Source organism: Homalodisca vitripennis, chromosome 3, assembly GCF_021130785.1.
Source record: "Homalodisca vitripennis isolate AUS2020 chromosome 3, UT_GWSS_2.1, whole genome shotgun sequence".
Lineage (NCBI taxonomy): Eukaryota > Metazoa > Arthropoda > Insecta > Hemiptera > Cicadellidae > Homalodisca > Homalodisca vitripennis.
Genome location: NC_060209.1, coordinates 172,654,801 through 172,672,185, shown reverse-complemented (window position 1 = coordinate 172,672,185; position 17,385 = coordinate 172,654,801). Strand labels below are relative to the sequence as shown.

At 35.0% G+C, this 17,385-nt stretch overlaps 1 protein-coding gene across 1 annotated transcript; it reads left to right on the top strand.

The window, feature by feature from the left end:
* Positions 1–14,144: 14,144 nt before the first annotated feature.
* LOC124357791 lies at positions 14,145–15,817 on the top strand. The gene is made up of 2 exons (XM_046809845.1): positions 14,145–15,530; positions 15,617–15,817. The coding sequence occupies exon 1, from the start codon at positions 14,200–14,202 to the stop codon at positions 15,493–15,495; it is 1,296 nt and encodes a 431-aa protein (XP_046665801.1). The 5' UTR covers positions 14,145–14,199; the 3' UTR covers positions 15,496–15,530; positions 15,617–15,817.
* Positions 15,818–17,385: the final 1,568 nt, after the last annotated feature.

The following is a 17,385-nucleotide window of genomic DNA, read 5'->3' as shown; positions in this document are numbered from 1 at the left end:
CGCAGTGGGAAAAACGCTCAGGGCCCAGTTTGTATAGTGGGGAGGCCAATGAGTCACGTTGCTATGCACATGTCCCGTCGCGCCACACGACTCTTTGTGCTGTTGTTTACCAGTTGAATGTATGTTAGTGGTTAGTGGTGTTCTTTGAAGTAACACCGTGGTGTGATGAATAGTGATTCTGAGTGTGAGTTCAGTGCTAGTGGAGATTCCGATGTTGTTACATCAAAAAACAACTCAGAAAAGACGAAAGCATGGCCGTACGAGCGACGTAATGAAAAAATAAGAGTTAATAGTTATGTTACTAGTGAGGATTGTAGGTGTACTAGGCTCAAATGTTTTGAAAATGTGCCTCTATTTGAGAGACGAAGAATAATAAAAGTATTTAACCCTGGAACGGTAAGCATTCGTAAATTCTACGAAGCGCCCCAGTTATTTCGCTACATTTTTCCCACATCGATGTTGGCAGACCTGTCCTGCCAGCTAATCTTCCGTCCACTATGGCCAAGGTCAGTGTCACCGCCGCCACCGTGAACTACCCAGTCGTAATATTTACCGTTATTATTTTTCAACTGTACCGCTTAGGTGTTGTTTTAGTTTTTTTGCTGTTGTAAAGTAGTTATAATTTTTTAGGTATCGTATGAATGGTGCAGTAGATTTATAAGTGTAAATATGGATTTACTTCCATTTTTAAATAAATTTAATTGACATATTGTGTTTTTTTTGCAATGGCTCTTAGGTTATCAGAAATTGACAGGCTATTTGATGTCCCAGATGACAGTGTAGTTCCCAAGACCCTGGATTGAGTGGTAGTGAGGAAGATAATAACATTTAGTCATATTCTGGGACAGACAGCTACGAACCATCTTCTGATGAGGAATCCGTAGAAGAAGACGACTACGACAAAAATGAGCCCAAACGTAAGAAAATCACCACAGTGGGACACAAGACCAGTATTGTAGAGTATTACAGTCAATGGACAGTCCAAGTTCTTCACTTGATATTCCTAATCAACTTCCTAGTACATCACAGCAAATAAGCGTTTCGTCACAACCGAACCCTGGTACATCACAGCGGAATCCGCAGAACCCTTCTACCACTCAACGGGACCTTGGAAATTCACAACAGGATACAGGTAGTGTTGAACAGACTTCTTGTGCTAGAACCATTAGAGTTATTAGAGGAAAAAATAGTTATTGTTGGACCAAAGAACCCAGAACAGCTTCATCAAGGACCCGAGCTATGAACGTTGTTTATGTTGCACCAACGGTAAAAGGAATAGCAAAAAATGCAACTAAACCATCACAAAATTTTCTTTCTTTTATTAATGAAAATATAGTAAGGTTTACAAACGATTTTCGTCTCAAGCAAACTATAATGAAATAACAGCCACCTTGCAGGTTACAGATTCCCTTGAGATTAAGGCAATTATAGGAATACTGTCGTTTTCAGCTGTACATAAAGATAACCATCTGAGTACTGAAATTATGTTTGATAAAGTTACTAGCAGAAGTATATACAAAGCTGCTTTTAGCGAAAAACGTTTTGGTTTTCTTCTTCACTGTTTAAGATTTGACGACAAACTCGAGATGAAAGAAAAACAACTGACAAGTTTGCTCCAAACAGAGTTTTTTGGGGTACATTTATAAAACATGCATCGAAAATTACGAGCCCGGGCCTTATCTTACTATAGATGAGCAGCTATTAGCTTTTCGGGGTAATTGCCAGTTTAAAATATACATGCCGAATAAACCAAGCAAGTACGGCATCAAAATTGTTATGATCTGTGATGTCGGAACTAAGTATATGTTGAATGCTGAACCATATTTAGATAAAGGTGCCACCCCAAGAGATCAGCCTGTTAGTCATTATCATGTGAAGAGACTCTCAGCACCGTTCCATGGCACTAATCGTAACTTGACTATGGATAACTGGTTTACAAAACATTTCTCTGACTAATGAACTAAGTAGGAATAGAATAAATCTTACGGTCATTGGTCCTATCAGAAAAAATAAACGAGAATTACCTAACTGTATGATCACTACTAAAAACAGAGAGATTGGAGATGTACGGTATCTTTATGATGGCACTATTACTCTAGTATTGCAAAAAGTAAAGACAAATAAAATGATTTGTCTTATTTCAAGTATGCACGACACAGGTATAACCTCAGCATCTGGAAAACCGATTATTGTAGAACATTATAATCAGACAAAAAGGGGAGTTGACGCCTTTGATCAGATGTGCAGTGATGTCAGCTGCTCTAGGAAAACAAAGCGATGGCCAATGAGTGAAGTGAATAAAAAGTAGATTCTACTACGTAGAATCTATGGTATAGATTTAGCCTCAACTAATTTTAGTGTGAATAAGATCAAACTAAGTCTAGATAGATGTATCATACTTTGTCCTGGAAAGTCTCCGGACAACAGTAGATTCTACTAGGCTAGATACATCTTGGTTTTGCTGCGGATGTGACGTAGATATCAGACATTCGGCCATAAGCATGTTGCCCTCCAACCACAACTCACACAACAACTCTGCTACTAAGTCCACACTGCGTTCAGTTCAGTGTCAGGTCATCACTCACCTTTCAGTTGCAGCCTGCGTTTGTTTGTTTAGTGTGGTCACAAATAAAATCACTAGACATGTCCTCTAGTGAAAGTGAATGTGAAGATTTGGACAATAATCCATCAGCAAACAAATAGTTTTTTGTGAATCTCCTTTCGGAACATGTTGTTGTTTTCGAGAAGAGCCGAGTCCCAAAAGTTGTTGAAGAAAAGAAGAGAGCTTGGGATATCATTGCTGAAGAATACTCAGGGGAAACTGGGGAGCAGTTCACTATTGCACAGCTTAACAAGCTATTAATAAACATGAAAACCCACATTAAGAAAAAAAAGTGACCTGAAAGAAACTGGAAACAGGCCAATAAAACTAAAAGATTTGGAAAAAGAATCGTAAGAATGCTGCAAATTTTATTAAATCGATAAACAATTGGTTTGATGTAATGAACAGTAGGGTGCCCAACGCAAGTTTAAATTTAATGTGTGGCTACGGTCTTCATTTAGAGGAGCAAAAACAAATTTTAGAACAGTATGTAAAAATAATGGAGGAAATGAGTTGTATCGAAAATTAAAAATTAGCAAGAAGCTTCGATTTTTCGAAACGATAAGAAAACGCTAAAACTGTTCCAGAAAGACGTGATAATGTCTACAAAATCGTTTATGTTGCTATTTGATGACTTGAAGGTCTTCAACATATCATATATTCTGACATCGAAACTGAACCAAGACAATTTGGAAAACTTTTTATCCCTTGTAAGAGGAAGTGGTGGTTGCAATGACCATCCAACTCCTCTGGAGTTTCTTTACCGTATGAGGTTACTTATCCTCGGAAAAAATGAAACTTCAAGACGTAATTGTAATACCCAGCAAACGGACGGTGAGTTTATTGTTGGGAAGGTTTTAAAGAAACCTGTGTTTTAGTTGAAGAAGTGAGTGCTCCAAAAACTAAAAGTGACAATGACATGGAAGTGGAAGAGGAACCTAATATTGTGAGACAGATGAAAGGTTTGTCAACGTGGCGACACCGCAAATCCATGATACACCCGGACCTTCAAGTGTAGACATAGCAATATCGGAACTATATTTTGATGGCCTTAGTTATATAAGTAGGTGGATGGCTAGAAAGTTAAAAAACAAGTATCCTGATTTAGGCCATTTTACATACAAAAGAAGCAATGAGGGTTCATGGGTTAGTGAGTTGTCTGCTGGAGGACTAACAGAAGCGACATTAGACTTTCAAAAAAACATCATTGAAATGGAAAAAGTATTCGTAGGGCGAAAATATTCCCAACATACCTGGTGTTAAGCAAAAACTAAAAAAGAAGTTAAAAGAATTAGTCTGTGAAATATCGGACGAAATAATTGAGATATTTGCCAGAAGAAGAATAGCGATGAGGGTGAAATATTTAAATAAACAGAGGTTAGCCCTTATAACCCGGGCGGACAATATATTGACCGCCGAATACTACGCGAAGCGTACGGGCGGTCCGCCGATTTCATGTTTTGAAATAAAGTATATTTTCTCAAGAAATATATATTTAATTGTGTTTATAGTTTTTTGTAGTTTATTGGTGATTCAGTAATCAATATAAATCATCTATTTCAAAGTCTTTGACTTTTTTTATTCTAAATACTGAGTCGTCCACAGCTGATGAATGCGTCGTGGCAGTCGGCAGGCGATGCTGTTTTACTCTGCTTCAAACAACTGTGTTTGGTAATGTTTATGTTTTTACTGAGTTGAAACTAGCTTTATTGTGGTTGTTGTTGTATAATATGACTTGTTATTTGATTGTAATTTGATAGATAAGTATGTAGTTGTTCTGAATTATTGCTTTTTGTAAAAATGGAAAGGGAATATCTTACACGAAGTGAGTTAGATAGAGAACTAGAACTAGACTCAGAAGATTCTAGCCTCTTTGGGGATGATAGTGATATTGATCCCACATATAATCCTTCAACTTCAAATCAGCGGTCTTTTAGAAGGCCTAGGCCTAATGTGAATAGTTTCAGTTCTGAATCAGAGAGTGACAGTGACATTCATGTACCTAGAGCTAGGCCTAACCTTCCTCAATCCAGGGAAGTACTTGGTGATAGCTCTAAATCTGATGACCAACATAATAGGCCTACACAAGATGTTTGGGAAAGTGTTAATGAAAATGAAGGATTTGATTTTGTTCATGGGTTTTCTTTTCATGAAAATCCTGGACCTAAACACTGCCCCTTACCCGGTTCAAAACCTATCTCTTATTTTAATTTATTTTTTACAACTGCTTTGATCCAGATATTTGCAACTGAAACAAACGGATATGCAGAACAAGCAATATCATCAAAGGTAACAACATTTCGCCTAGAAGTATATACAAGTCATGGATGCCAGTTTCTGTGAAGGAAGTTAGAGCCTTTATAGCTGTACTACTCAACATGGGACTAAACCAAAAACCTACTATAAAATCCTATTGGTCAAAAAGCTCATCACAGTCATTTTCATGGTTTAGACGTATGTTTACAAGGGAAAGGTTTGAGTCAATTTTATCTTTTTTTCACATAGTGGACAATGCTCTGTTACCTAGAGCCAACCAAGAAGGCTATGATGCTACCCAGAAATTTCAACCTCTCATTGATCACTGCAATCACTTATTTCAGCATTTTTATACAGGCCACCAGCAACTATCTGTTGACGAGTCCCTTATAGGCACTAAGAACAGAACTTCACTCTTACAGTATCTTCCCAACAAACATCACCATCGTTGGGGTATAAAACTTTGGGTACTCTGCGATGCAATATCCAAGTATTGCCTTAGCTTTTATTGCTATAAGGGAGCTAAAAGTGAAAATGACAAAAGAGAAATAAAAACTTATGGTCTTGGCTTTATTGTGGTCAATAATTTGATGTCTGCTTGCCGTTATATTAATAAAGGGTATCATATTTTTTTGTGATAATTTGTTTTCTGGTTTGACACTTGTAAAACATTTGTATGAAAATAATACTTTTCTATCAAGAATAATCAGAAGAATAAGGAAGGGTTTGCCTGATGGTGTCAAAGGGCAGTGGAAAGTAGATGACAAAAGATATTTCAAACAAGGAAACACCTGTATTTTAGCCTATAGACAAAAGAAAACCCAAAAGAAACCTGTACTTATGGTGTCGTCAAAAGCTGAGGTAGCGGATGTGAATATCTCAAAGACGAGGCAAGGCAGAATTATAAATGAATCTAAACCTCAAATGATTTATGAATATAATAAGTTTATGGGAGGGGTGGATCATTTTGATATGATGTTATACAGCTACCTAGATGAGCGTTAGTTATAGAACAGTGAAATTTTGGAAAAAGTTATATTTAAGGGGAGTCGGTTGACAAAAAATTTAAAAAAACCCAAAAAAACGTTTTATTTGCTTTTATTAATCTTTAGACTCTCCTGTTTAATTTGGTGCAATTTTTATTCAAATCGGCCAACAATATCACACCCAAATATAATATTATGTAAATGGCTGCAGCATATTTTGGCTCGTAAAATTCATGTACTCTGCATCATTGTCATACATAATCCTTATTGAAGCGCATATTTATTATTAGGCTTATGTTGGCCAACCTGCTTTATGCTGCTTTGAATATACAGGGTTGTCAACCCATCTGTTTACAGTCAGTTGAGATTTGACATAACCCTAATTGTTGTTTGTTTATTATTGTCACATACATTGTGTTTCTTGCTTTCATTCAGTCTAAGTTATAATATTTAGTTATACTGTGTAGTTTATTGTTTGTGAAAATGCCTAGAGCACATAAACCTTCAAAAACAAAGCAAAGTGCTTTACAGGGACAAGAAATCCAGGTGGTAAAAAAGTAATTGTGCCTAGTGAATGTCAAGAACCAAGTACTAGTCTGATATAAGTACTAGCCGAGATACCTGGTGTAAATACCAACTAGCTAAAATAAATGATGAAACTTGTGATCACAACAATCACAAACACATTGATCCTGCTGTCATGAAAGAGGTGAAACAAATATTTAGAGATTTATCAGATCCATCATTGTTATCAAAATGTTTGCACGGTGGTACTCAAAACCCCAGTGAATCACTGAACAATATAATTTGGTCGCGATTTCCAAAATCAACCTTCGTGACGAAGGAAACATTAGAACTAGGTGTATTTGATGCTGTGGCAAGTTTCAACTAAGGGAACATAATAAAATGTGAAGTGTTGAGCAAACTAGGGATCACATATGCATGATATTGTTGTGAAACAATGAAACAATTTGATGTCACCCGAATCAACAAAGCGCAGAAAGCTGTGGAAGAGATCGAGAAAAAGTGTCGCCAGAAAGTAAGTGCAGCTAAAAGGCATTTAGAAGACTTATAAGAACAAGAGGAGGATCCTGACAACCCTAGTTATGGTCCTGGAATGCATTAAATGCTGTTATGTTTCTGATTAATGTATATGCAATCTTTAAAAGAGTTTTCCGAAAATTCTTGTTTTTCTTTGTTTAGGAACACGTTTCTCTAGAACCACTCAATATATTTTGATGATTTTTTTAAATTTTGTTCCTTGTAATTAGAGCAATATTTATAGCACAGCAAATTGTTGTATGTAGTCTAATAATAATTTAAAAAAAAGTTATGTATTAAAAAAATTGATAAAAATTGACTTTTATAACAAAAAATTATTTTTAATACTTATATTTATGCTATTGAAATTTGCTGTGCTGTAAATGTAGGTAAGAAATAGCAGATTCAAATAAAACAAACCTTATCTTGATATGTTTATTGGTTATTGAGAAACATGTTCCTAAACTTATCTAATTTAACATGTGCGCTATATAGTCAACCGACTCCCCTTAACCTCTTTGCTAGAATTACACTAAACGCATATGTTATTTATAAAGAAAATTGTCAACAACATACTGAAAAACCCATGACCAGATATCAGTTTATAGTTTCTATTATTGAAGACATAGAAGCAGAATGGATGGCAGAAAATGGACAATTGAGCTGGTGGAGCAGGTGATAGTGGTGTACAGGGTAGGCCTAGGGCAGGACGTTTTTCTTCTTTGATAAAATTACCCAGTAAGAAAGTGAAAACTTGTTGGGTTTGTTCTGATAAGGGCACCAAACGTAACATGAGTAATAGAAAGAGATCTAGAACTGTCTGTTCTCTTTGCCAAAAGGGCTGCCATCCAATGTGTTTGCCCAAACACATTTGCAATTAGACCTACCAGATAAAAGAAATTGTAAATATATAAAATAGTGTTTGTAAAAATGTGTTAACAGATTTTGTGACTTAGTGATAGTGAAAAACATTTCATTGGTTCAACGATTGGAACTCCTTTTGATGCTATTGGTGAGTGATTTGTATTTGTTTTTCCAAAAATTGGCACATAACAATTTTATTTTATTATAAAATTATTATTTGTTCCCCTAAGGGTATGAAATTTTGATATGTTATAGCTAATTAAATGCAGAACTGAAATATTTGGCTCTCTATGGTTAAGTTTCTATTATTTTTGTTTTGTTTTAAGACTTAAAAGTTATTTTTAAAAGTTTATATACATAAAAACATATAATAGCTAATTATTAAATTGCTTTGATAAACTAAGGGGTTGTGTAGGCCTACCTCAAAAACAGAAAAAAATTTTTGTTTTATTTTGTTTTGTTATTCTACGTTACTTTCCTGTTAAAATGATGTATAATATGTGCTATTTCAGTATTTGGAACATATTATAAAAGAATGTATACAAATACATTGCAATGGTGAGTTTTTGTGATTTCTAAATCTGCACTAGAGTTTTTATATAATAACACTTTATAAAGTAAGTATGAGTGGTGGGATATTTTGTTTTTTCATTGGCAGCACTGCCAGTGACAACTATTGCTATGGAGCAATTCATTATTGTGTTTATTCCCAGGTTTGGTTATGTTTGTTTGTTTCTTGTGGAAACAAAGTTGTTTTATAAAAGTTGCAGTAAACTAATAGGATCATTTTGTTTGAATAGTGTTATTAGTAAAGATATTGTTGAATTGTAATGTATTATAAGTAAACTTTTAAACATGCCAAGGTCTTCTACACCTTCTGCTTTCAAAAGCAAAAAAGGGAAAGGCGGTAGGCGGTAGGCCTAGTCTAAAATGTGGAAAGGTGAGCCCTAGGCCTAGTGTGACAACTCCAGAAAGTAGTGTAAAAGGGGTATCAAACTAAAAATTGACTCCACAGTTAGATAAGTACCCTGAGTTTGAAGAATCAATTGATCAAAATATCATCATAAGCATATTGACATATTAAAATAATTAATTAAAATAGCATTAGTGTGTCGAGACTGTGGTTGTGATTTGACTGTAACGGTTGGTCGTTTGTATGGTTTGGGAACTGAGATTATAGTAGAATGTACCGATTTTTGTGCCACAAGTAAATCCTTTTCATCACCATCAATAAGCCCAGCAACTGATAGGCCTTTGTCACCTGGCAACAAACTTCGCTTATTTGATGTAAACGTTAGGCTAGTGTACGGTCTTCGGTGCATTGGCAAAAGCCTACTGCGGGCAAAATATTTTGCGGGATTATGAACTTGCCACCACCTCCTACAGGTTTTTCAAAATATGCTACAGTTGTTGGTGATGCAGCACAGAAAGTGGCATTAGAATCAATGCAAACTGCTACAGAAGAAGCAGTAATCGCTAATGAATGTAACCGAGACATTAGCGTTACATTAGATGGAACCTGGCAGAAGCGTGGCCACAGTTCCCTCAGTGGTGTTGTTACGGCAACAAGTGTCGATACGGGAAAGGTGTTAGATGTCGCCATAAAATCAAAATACTGCCGTTGTAAAAGAATGAACATGACAAAAACTGTACTGCTAACTACAGTGATGTTAGCGGGGGAATGGAGGTTGCAGGCGTTATGGATATTTTCAATAGATCCATGGAAAAAAATGTCCGTTATGAGTATTATTTAGGATATGGGGATTCCAAGGCTTATGACAGTGTAGCACAGGCCAATATTTATGAAGATCATCCCATAAAAAAACTAGAATGTATATGTCACGTGCAAAAGAGGACGGGTACCAGACTTCTAGTATTGAAGCGAAAAAGTAAAGGTCAAAAATTGGACGACGGGAAATCTTTGTCGGGTCGTAATAGTCTCACAGATGTTACACTATTTTAAATATACAGAAATACTTTGGACTAGCGATTCGAAGGAATCAAAACAATCTTGACTAAATGACAAAAGCTGATTGGGCGGAATATTTTCATCTGAGTTCGTGAAGATCAAGAATTATTTAAAAAGGCCAATCAAAAGTCTAAAATAGCTAAGAGGAAGCTTGAGGAGGAATTAGAAACTAAGGACAATGAAACTGGACCTTCCTATGGAGCAGCTCTACTAAAAAAGGTGATCGCCTTACAAACGTACATAATGTACCTTATCTCAGAAAGTTTTATAGCTAGAGATTTCAAATTTTTACCAATTATTAAGTATAATAGTAGTACCCTACTGAGTTTTTTATGACAATTAGTTAAGGTTTAGGTATTTGAAATATATATATATATATATATATATATATATATATATATATACATACATTAAAAAATATTTAAAACGTTTTAGACATATATCTTTTTAAAATAGGAAAAACATTTTCTTGGTAGAAATAAAAACTCAGTGGGTAGATGAGGCTCCAAGCTAAAATAAAACCATAAATATAACTCTCTATCTTTATTGGTTCCTGAGAAAAGGTACATCAAAGTAATGTAATTTAACATGGGCGGGATAGAGAGGTACGCAACCCCCTTAAAATTCATTATTTAGTTAGAAAATTTAATTCTGCAAATTTTTGGACCAGAAACATTACAATAGCCTGAGTAGAAATCAGAAAAATTATTTATTGTAAAAAAAACGTACGAAAACAAAGCAGTGAGCATGCAGCAGTTTAATGAGACTTTCATAAAATTGGTGCGGCAGTTTTAAGAGAACATTGTTTTTTCTCCCGGGTTAAAAGGGTTAAATAAAAAAAGTTCAAAAATATAAAAAGTTACAACAGTTAGCTGCCTAAACTTCAGACTTGAAACCCGACAATGCAGGTAATTATATTTTTGTATTAGTTACACTTCGTATTAGAAAATTGTATTTCGTATTTTAAAATACTGATGATTGTTAAACTCTATTAACCCTTAGTCACAGAGTAATAAGGTATATACCTTATTACTCTGTGCCTTAGCGCTCCAATGGCCTGCATTGCAGGCCGTGGTGGATTCTTCTACAGCTCTGATTGTATATGAGCTTGCCAAGTACAGCACTCCCACGGCATACATTGCAGGCCATAGCCGACTCCCTCTACAACTCCTATTTATTATCTCAATGACGCCATTCGCACTCCGAATTCTTTTTGCTACGTATGACGTAAACTGATTTAAAAGGGCAGCATTAATGTAGGTTATGCAATTAGTACAAAGTCGCGTTTTGTTTTACTAATCAGACAATGTTGTTAATTTTACTCGTGTTTCTTGGATTTATCATATTTCATGGTTAAATAATTTTAAACTAACATTTTAAATTAGGTTCCATTATGAGCAAAATATAGTTTTTTTATTAGTTTACAAGGTATCTTACTCTCTAAAAGAAAATGAATTAATTAAATGAAACCTTAGTTAGTGGAAAACAACTATTCTTTACTATATCTGACATAATATAGAAGTTATGAACTGTTGTGTCTTTGTTTACCACACTCAAAACATGCTTGATTGAGAAGGTGATGTCACTGTCTATAATCAGCCGGTTATAAATAAACCAAACCGGAAGACCCTGATTAGCTAGATACACCAAGGTAGCTGACGACTCATTGTGTCAGTTACAAGTTTTACGTTGTAGTGTGACTGATATTGACTTATTATAATGGCTGACGAACTACTTAGGTCAGATTATATTAGGTTTATATTAGGAAATATAAGTAGTGAAAGTGAAACTGAAAATGACAGTACAGTTGAACAATCCACTAGTGCCCATATATCTTACCGGTCGACATCTTTTGCCGCGGAAAATGTTGACAGTGACATTGACAACAATATTGAGTTTGAATATGATGGTAGTGACAGTGACGAGGAGGACACAGGAGGACCTAGTGTTCGTGCATATGAATGGCGTCAATGGGGTTTAAATGACGTAAGTTTCCCAGAATTTGATCATTATATACAGAACAATTGTGGTTTTCACCCACCACCTAATTTTAACAGAGATTTAGAAATTGAATATTTTCAATTATTTTTCACGGACAATCTTTTAAATGAAATTGTTATTGAGAGTAATCGATATGCTTTAGAAAAAATTCAAATTAGTACCCCGCTACAGAAGTATTCGTGCTGGAAGTCATGGGTGGACGTAACGTTAACAGAAATGAAGGCATTTATTGGCGTAGTACTCAATATGAGCCTTAATTCAAAGTCTTCAATTGAGGACTATTTTTCTAACAATTGGTTGGACTGCCAACCATTTTTCAAAAGTGTTTTCTCAAGGGAACGATTTTTGCAAATATTTTGGTCACTACACATATCTCCACCGATCAGTACAGGACCTATTTTAGGAACACTTACCCGTTCTGGGAAGGTAAAAAGATTTTTATTATATTTGGAACAGATATTCAGGGAATACTATGTTCCAAATAAGGACATTAGTGTTGATGAAAGCACGATAGGATTCAAGGGCAGAATACAATTTAGAGTATATAATAAAGAGAAACCCATAAAATGGGGTTTAAAAATCTTCGTGGTGTGTGATGCTAAAACCGGGTATGTGTGCGCCTTAGAACCCTACATGGGTTCTCAAACTTCAGCTACGATTGATCGGACAGACTTACTTGCCACCACAAAAATTGTTTTATCACTAATAAATAAAATGGAAAGTACGTACGGAAATGTTGAAGGTTACCACATCTACACCGATAGGTACTATACTAGCGTGGAGCTAGGCAAGTAATTGTACAAAAAAAAGTACATTTAACGGGTACAGTCAATAGAATGAGGATTGGTCTTCCCAAAGAAATCAGGGCCAAACCAAAATTGAAAAGGACAATTGATATCTTTTAGGCAAGACAGTACTAATGAAAATCCTACAAATGTTCATGTTTTAGAATGGAAGGATAAAAGACCAGTGTTAATGTTGTCTACACTATATGACAATTCTACGGAAAATGTCACAAGGATAACTAAAAGTGGACGTGAAGAAACAATTGAGAAACCTTCCATCGTCTGTCGCTATAATGATTTCATGGGTGGAGTGGACGTTGCCGACCACTATATATCGTCTTATTCCTTTACCCGAAAAACATAATGAACATTTGGTGGCTTGTAAAGCTAACTACAATGGCACTAGTGGTGGTATGGAGGATGAGGGGGTAACTAAAATGTTTGAAAGATCCGTTTCAAAATACAATGCACGTTACATTGAATACCTGGGAGATGGCGACTCCAACGGTTTTGCTTCAGTTGTGAGAGCTCAGCCATATGGACCTGATGTGTCTATTACAAAATTTGAGTGCATTGGACATATCAAAAAAAGAATGGGCACTAGAATAAAAACTTATGTTGATAAAAACAAAGGAAAAAATTATCTGATGGAAAGGTACTTTCCGGTAAAAACCGCCTAACCACTAAAAATATCCAGAAAATATTTTTAAATATCTCTTACAGGTTGTGAATAAAACAATTATTATGAAAAAAATTCCAAAACATTTCAATATTTTTTCAAAAAATCATACCAATTGAAGACGTCAGGGGAAAAACAGGCTCAGTCCATTTTTTTCAAAATACGTTTTTTTCTATTTATAATAAAATTGAACATTGTTAAACATATCTATACATCAATTTTGGGCAAAAACAAGCTCAGTCCCTAGTAATAAGAATAAGAAAAATCCACGTACTGGGGAAAGAACGAGCTTAGTCCTACTTTTGTGGGGAAAAAAAGGCTCAGTCCAGCTGAGAACTGTGGGAGTGGGATCAGCTGATCTGTTTATTTTGTCTTTCTTGGATTGGATTGGTGGTGTTGTTTTAAAAGTTAATCCTGTTAACATGTTCACTCTGTTATGATTGTAAAGTTCCTCTGCAAGTGAAGATAGTAAGCTTATGTTTTTATGTTTGTAGTTGAGCTAAAGAGGGAAATGTGATGTAGGCTAATTTTTTAGTGAATGTGTCAGAACAAGTGCAAATTCAACATAACCTCCAAACATTAGTTGTGTGAGTAGCAAGATAACTGTAGATATATTGCTTAGGCCTTGTATATTTAAGTTATTGGCATGGATAGTGGAGAGGACGATATTCCTCAAGTGCAATGCCTTGCTGCAACAAAGCAAACCAACGAGCAGCTTTCAAAAAAACGGAAAAAATATGGCAGGATGTCGGCTGTGAGTAAAATGCTAAAAATTCAAAGCCATGAAATGGGCAGTGACTGTCAGTGTTTGCGTGGCTGTTTCAGACGAGTAAATGAGACATCTCGGAATAAGATTCTCTCCGACTTTAATCTTATGAGGTCACATGATGAACAAAATAGCTATTTATGTGGGTTAATAAACTGTCATACCTGTTCAGCGTAGAAGGCCTAGAGCAGAAAATGCTAGAGAAAATCAAGCATCTTATGCCTATAAAGTACGAGTATTGAAAGATAACATGTTAGTAGAAGAAAGCATTTGTCGTAAGGCATTCATTTCTATTCACGGAATTTCCAAAGCCAAAGTTGAGTTCTTGGTTAAGAGTCTTAAATCTGCTGGCACATCACCAAAGGACAAACGTGGTAAACATTTAAATAGGCCACATAGAGTATCTAATGAAACTGTAGATCTTATACGTGATCACATAAAATCATTTAAAGGAAGATCATCGCACTATAGCCTCCACAAAAGTAACAAAACCTACCTACCTGAAGAATTGAATGTTTCGAAAATGCATCAAATGTTTCAGACAAAGTATCCAAATGCAAAGGTATCATATGAAACATATAGACAATGTTTTTGCAGTGACTTTAACATCAGTTTTGGCTACCCCAGAACTGACACTTGCAGTAAGTGCGATGAACTAACGGCCAAAATTACAGGGCTACAGAAACAATTAAAAAATAACAGAGAATCCGATGATGTTGCTAACATTAATAAGGAAATAACTTCTCTTGAAAATGAAGCAAAACTCCACAAAATCAAAGCAGATGTGTTCTACAAAAGGAAAACACGTGCCAAACAATTATGTAAGCAATCAGTGGAACATGAGGCCATAAGTATGGACTTTGGTAAGAATTTACAATTGCCGAATATTACCACTAATGACATCTACTACAAGCGGCAGTTATCAATGTATGCTTTTAACATACATGAGTTGTCTAGTGCGAAAAGTATTTTTTACCTATATCCTGAGACTGAAGGAAAGAAAGGGAGTGATGATGTTTCTTCTTTCCTACACAATTTTGTCTATGAACATCTGGATGAAAAAATTAGACACCTTCACATATTCTGTGACTCTTGCTCGGGCCAGAACAAAAACTTCACAATGATAAGATTTTTACATTATCTTGTTTATGAAGCAAAGAAACTTGACTCCATCAAAGTAACATTCCCTGTGCGTGGCCATTCATACATGGAATGCGACAAGAATATGGGGCTTGTCAACACAAAATCTAAGGCAGAACTTCCTTCAGATTGGATTGAAGTTTTTGAAAATGCTAGAAAGAACCCTTTTCCCTTTAAAGTTGTGAGTATTGACAATCAATTCTGTAGACAGTGGACAAAATTCTTGGACACATTATATATGAAAAAATGCCCATTTGCTACCAGGACTATAAAGGAGCTTAAAATTTCCAAGGAAGGCAATGGTAATGAACAAAAATTGATGCTGAGGAGTTCTTACTATGCAGCGTGGGACAAATGTTCAATCCTGCCAAAGAAAAAAAACCCATTCTTCAACAGTATGTGCTGAAAATGAATTTCTAATGCCAGAAAAATCTTATGATGGTAAGTGAACATTTTAAAGAACCTAATTTAACTGTTAAACAATTTTAACTTGCTAGGCCTTATTGCAATTTATTATTTTGTTACAGGTCCACTGCCTATCAAGAAGGCCAAATACAATGACTTGAAAGATTTAAAGATATTTTGTAGTAGTGCTGCCCAAGAATACTTCACCAATCTTCCCCATTTGGATGAATAAAATTAGGGTCTTAAATGAAGCAATCCAAATTAAATTATATTTTCAATGTGCTAAGTTTTATATGTAAAATAAATATCTGTATTATTTTGGACTTGGGTTTGTGTTAACTATCCTAGTCTCAATCCTCGTTTAGTACGATGGGGAAGAACAGGCTCAGTCCGGGACTGAGCCTGTTTTTTCACTGTAAAAACTGTACTTTAACCAAATATTTTAAAAACGTTGATGTTAATATTTATTTTTTTTTTTAAATACACAATTAAATAGTGAAATTAAAAGAGTTAAATATTAACAATAGCATTTAAAAAATAACCTGACCTTAAAACTAACTTAGAAACTAGACTTTAAACTTTAAAATCTATTTCCTGAAAAGTTTGCAAAATGTGACTGAGCTTGTTTTCCCCTGACATCTTCAATTTTTATTTTTACTAAAATGAAATAATCTTGTGTACAAAAATAGATAAATAAATTATCTTTTAAACAAAAAAGATCAAGTCTCTAGCTCTTTCCAATCTTGAAATATACGAGTAGGTGCCATAGTTAACATTACGTTCTTATGGGAGTTGGACTACCCATATGCAATATTTGCCTAAAAAACAACACCACAGGTAGGGGGTGAAATTGTGGGTTCTGTGCGATGCTGTAACAAAAATTATTGCCTTGGGTTTTTTGTCTATAAAGGTGTAAAAAATACTAAGCCTGAAGATAAGGCTGTGATGAACAAGTGCGGACTGGCATATTTCGTTGTTACAAAACTTTTAACCATGGGCAATTACCTCAATAACGGATATCATGTTTTCGTTGATAATTTCTTTACTTCGGTTCCATTGGTTAAGTACTTGTACACAGTAGAAACCTACATCACAGGCCCAATTAGGATGAACATAAAGTTTTTACCTGCAGGAATCAAGCAAACATTATCAGTTGGAACAATAAAACTTTTTTTAACAGGGTTTTGTTACTTTGTTGCTTTAGAGAAACAATAATAATAATAAAAAAAAAATTAAAAAAAAAAATGTGCTGTTGCTATCTTCACTTCGTAATGCTACTACAACTTATATTCAAAGAAATGGTAGAAAATTTCTTTACCGATGTTCCTCATCTATTGAAATTGATCCGCAATTGGTACATTGACGGAGGGTTTGTTATGTCGGATAGTACAATGATAACTCCACCACCAGTTAGGAAGCTTATAAAGAGCACAGATAAACTGGAGATATCGTCATGTCATAAATTAACCAAAAACATGTCAACTGCGAGAAATTTCAAAGACAGAATGAAAGAAACCACACATCATTCTACAATACAACAAACACATGGGAGGCGTAGATGTATCAGACATGATGGTCTATGCCTACTTAGATGAGCGTAAAAGTTTAAAATTTTGGAAGAAAGTGGTATTTCATATGGGCATAGATATGCAATAGGGATTCAACCCACCAACTATGAAAATATGTGTTATGGTAACCTACTGATGAAGCAGACTTGTATTTTCTTTCTGCAAAAATGATCCAAACCATACTGACTCATTTAGCTTATAAAATAAATATTTTATCCAACCATCATGCAGTTTTCCTTATTTTCTCCTTTTGCAATAGGGATCCATGTGATTGGATCTATACTGCTGAATAAAATAATTTAACTAAAAGGATCCAATCAACA

What these genes read in the sequence shown, in the direction of transcription:
- LOC124357791 (XM_046809845.1), top strand. Translation starts at nt 14,200, where the DNA reads ATGTTAGTAGAAGAAAGCATTTGTCGTAAGGCATTCATTTCTATTCAC.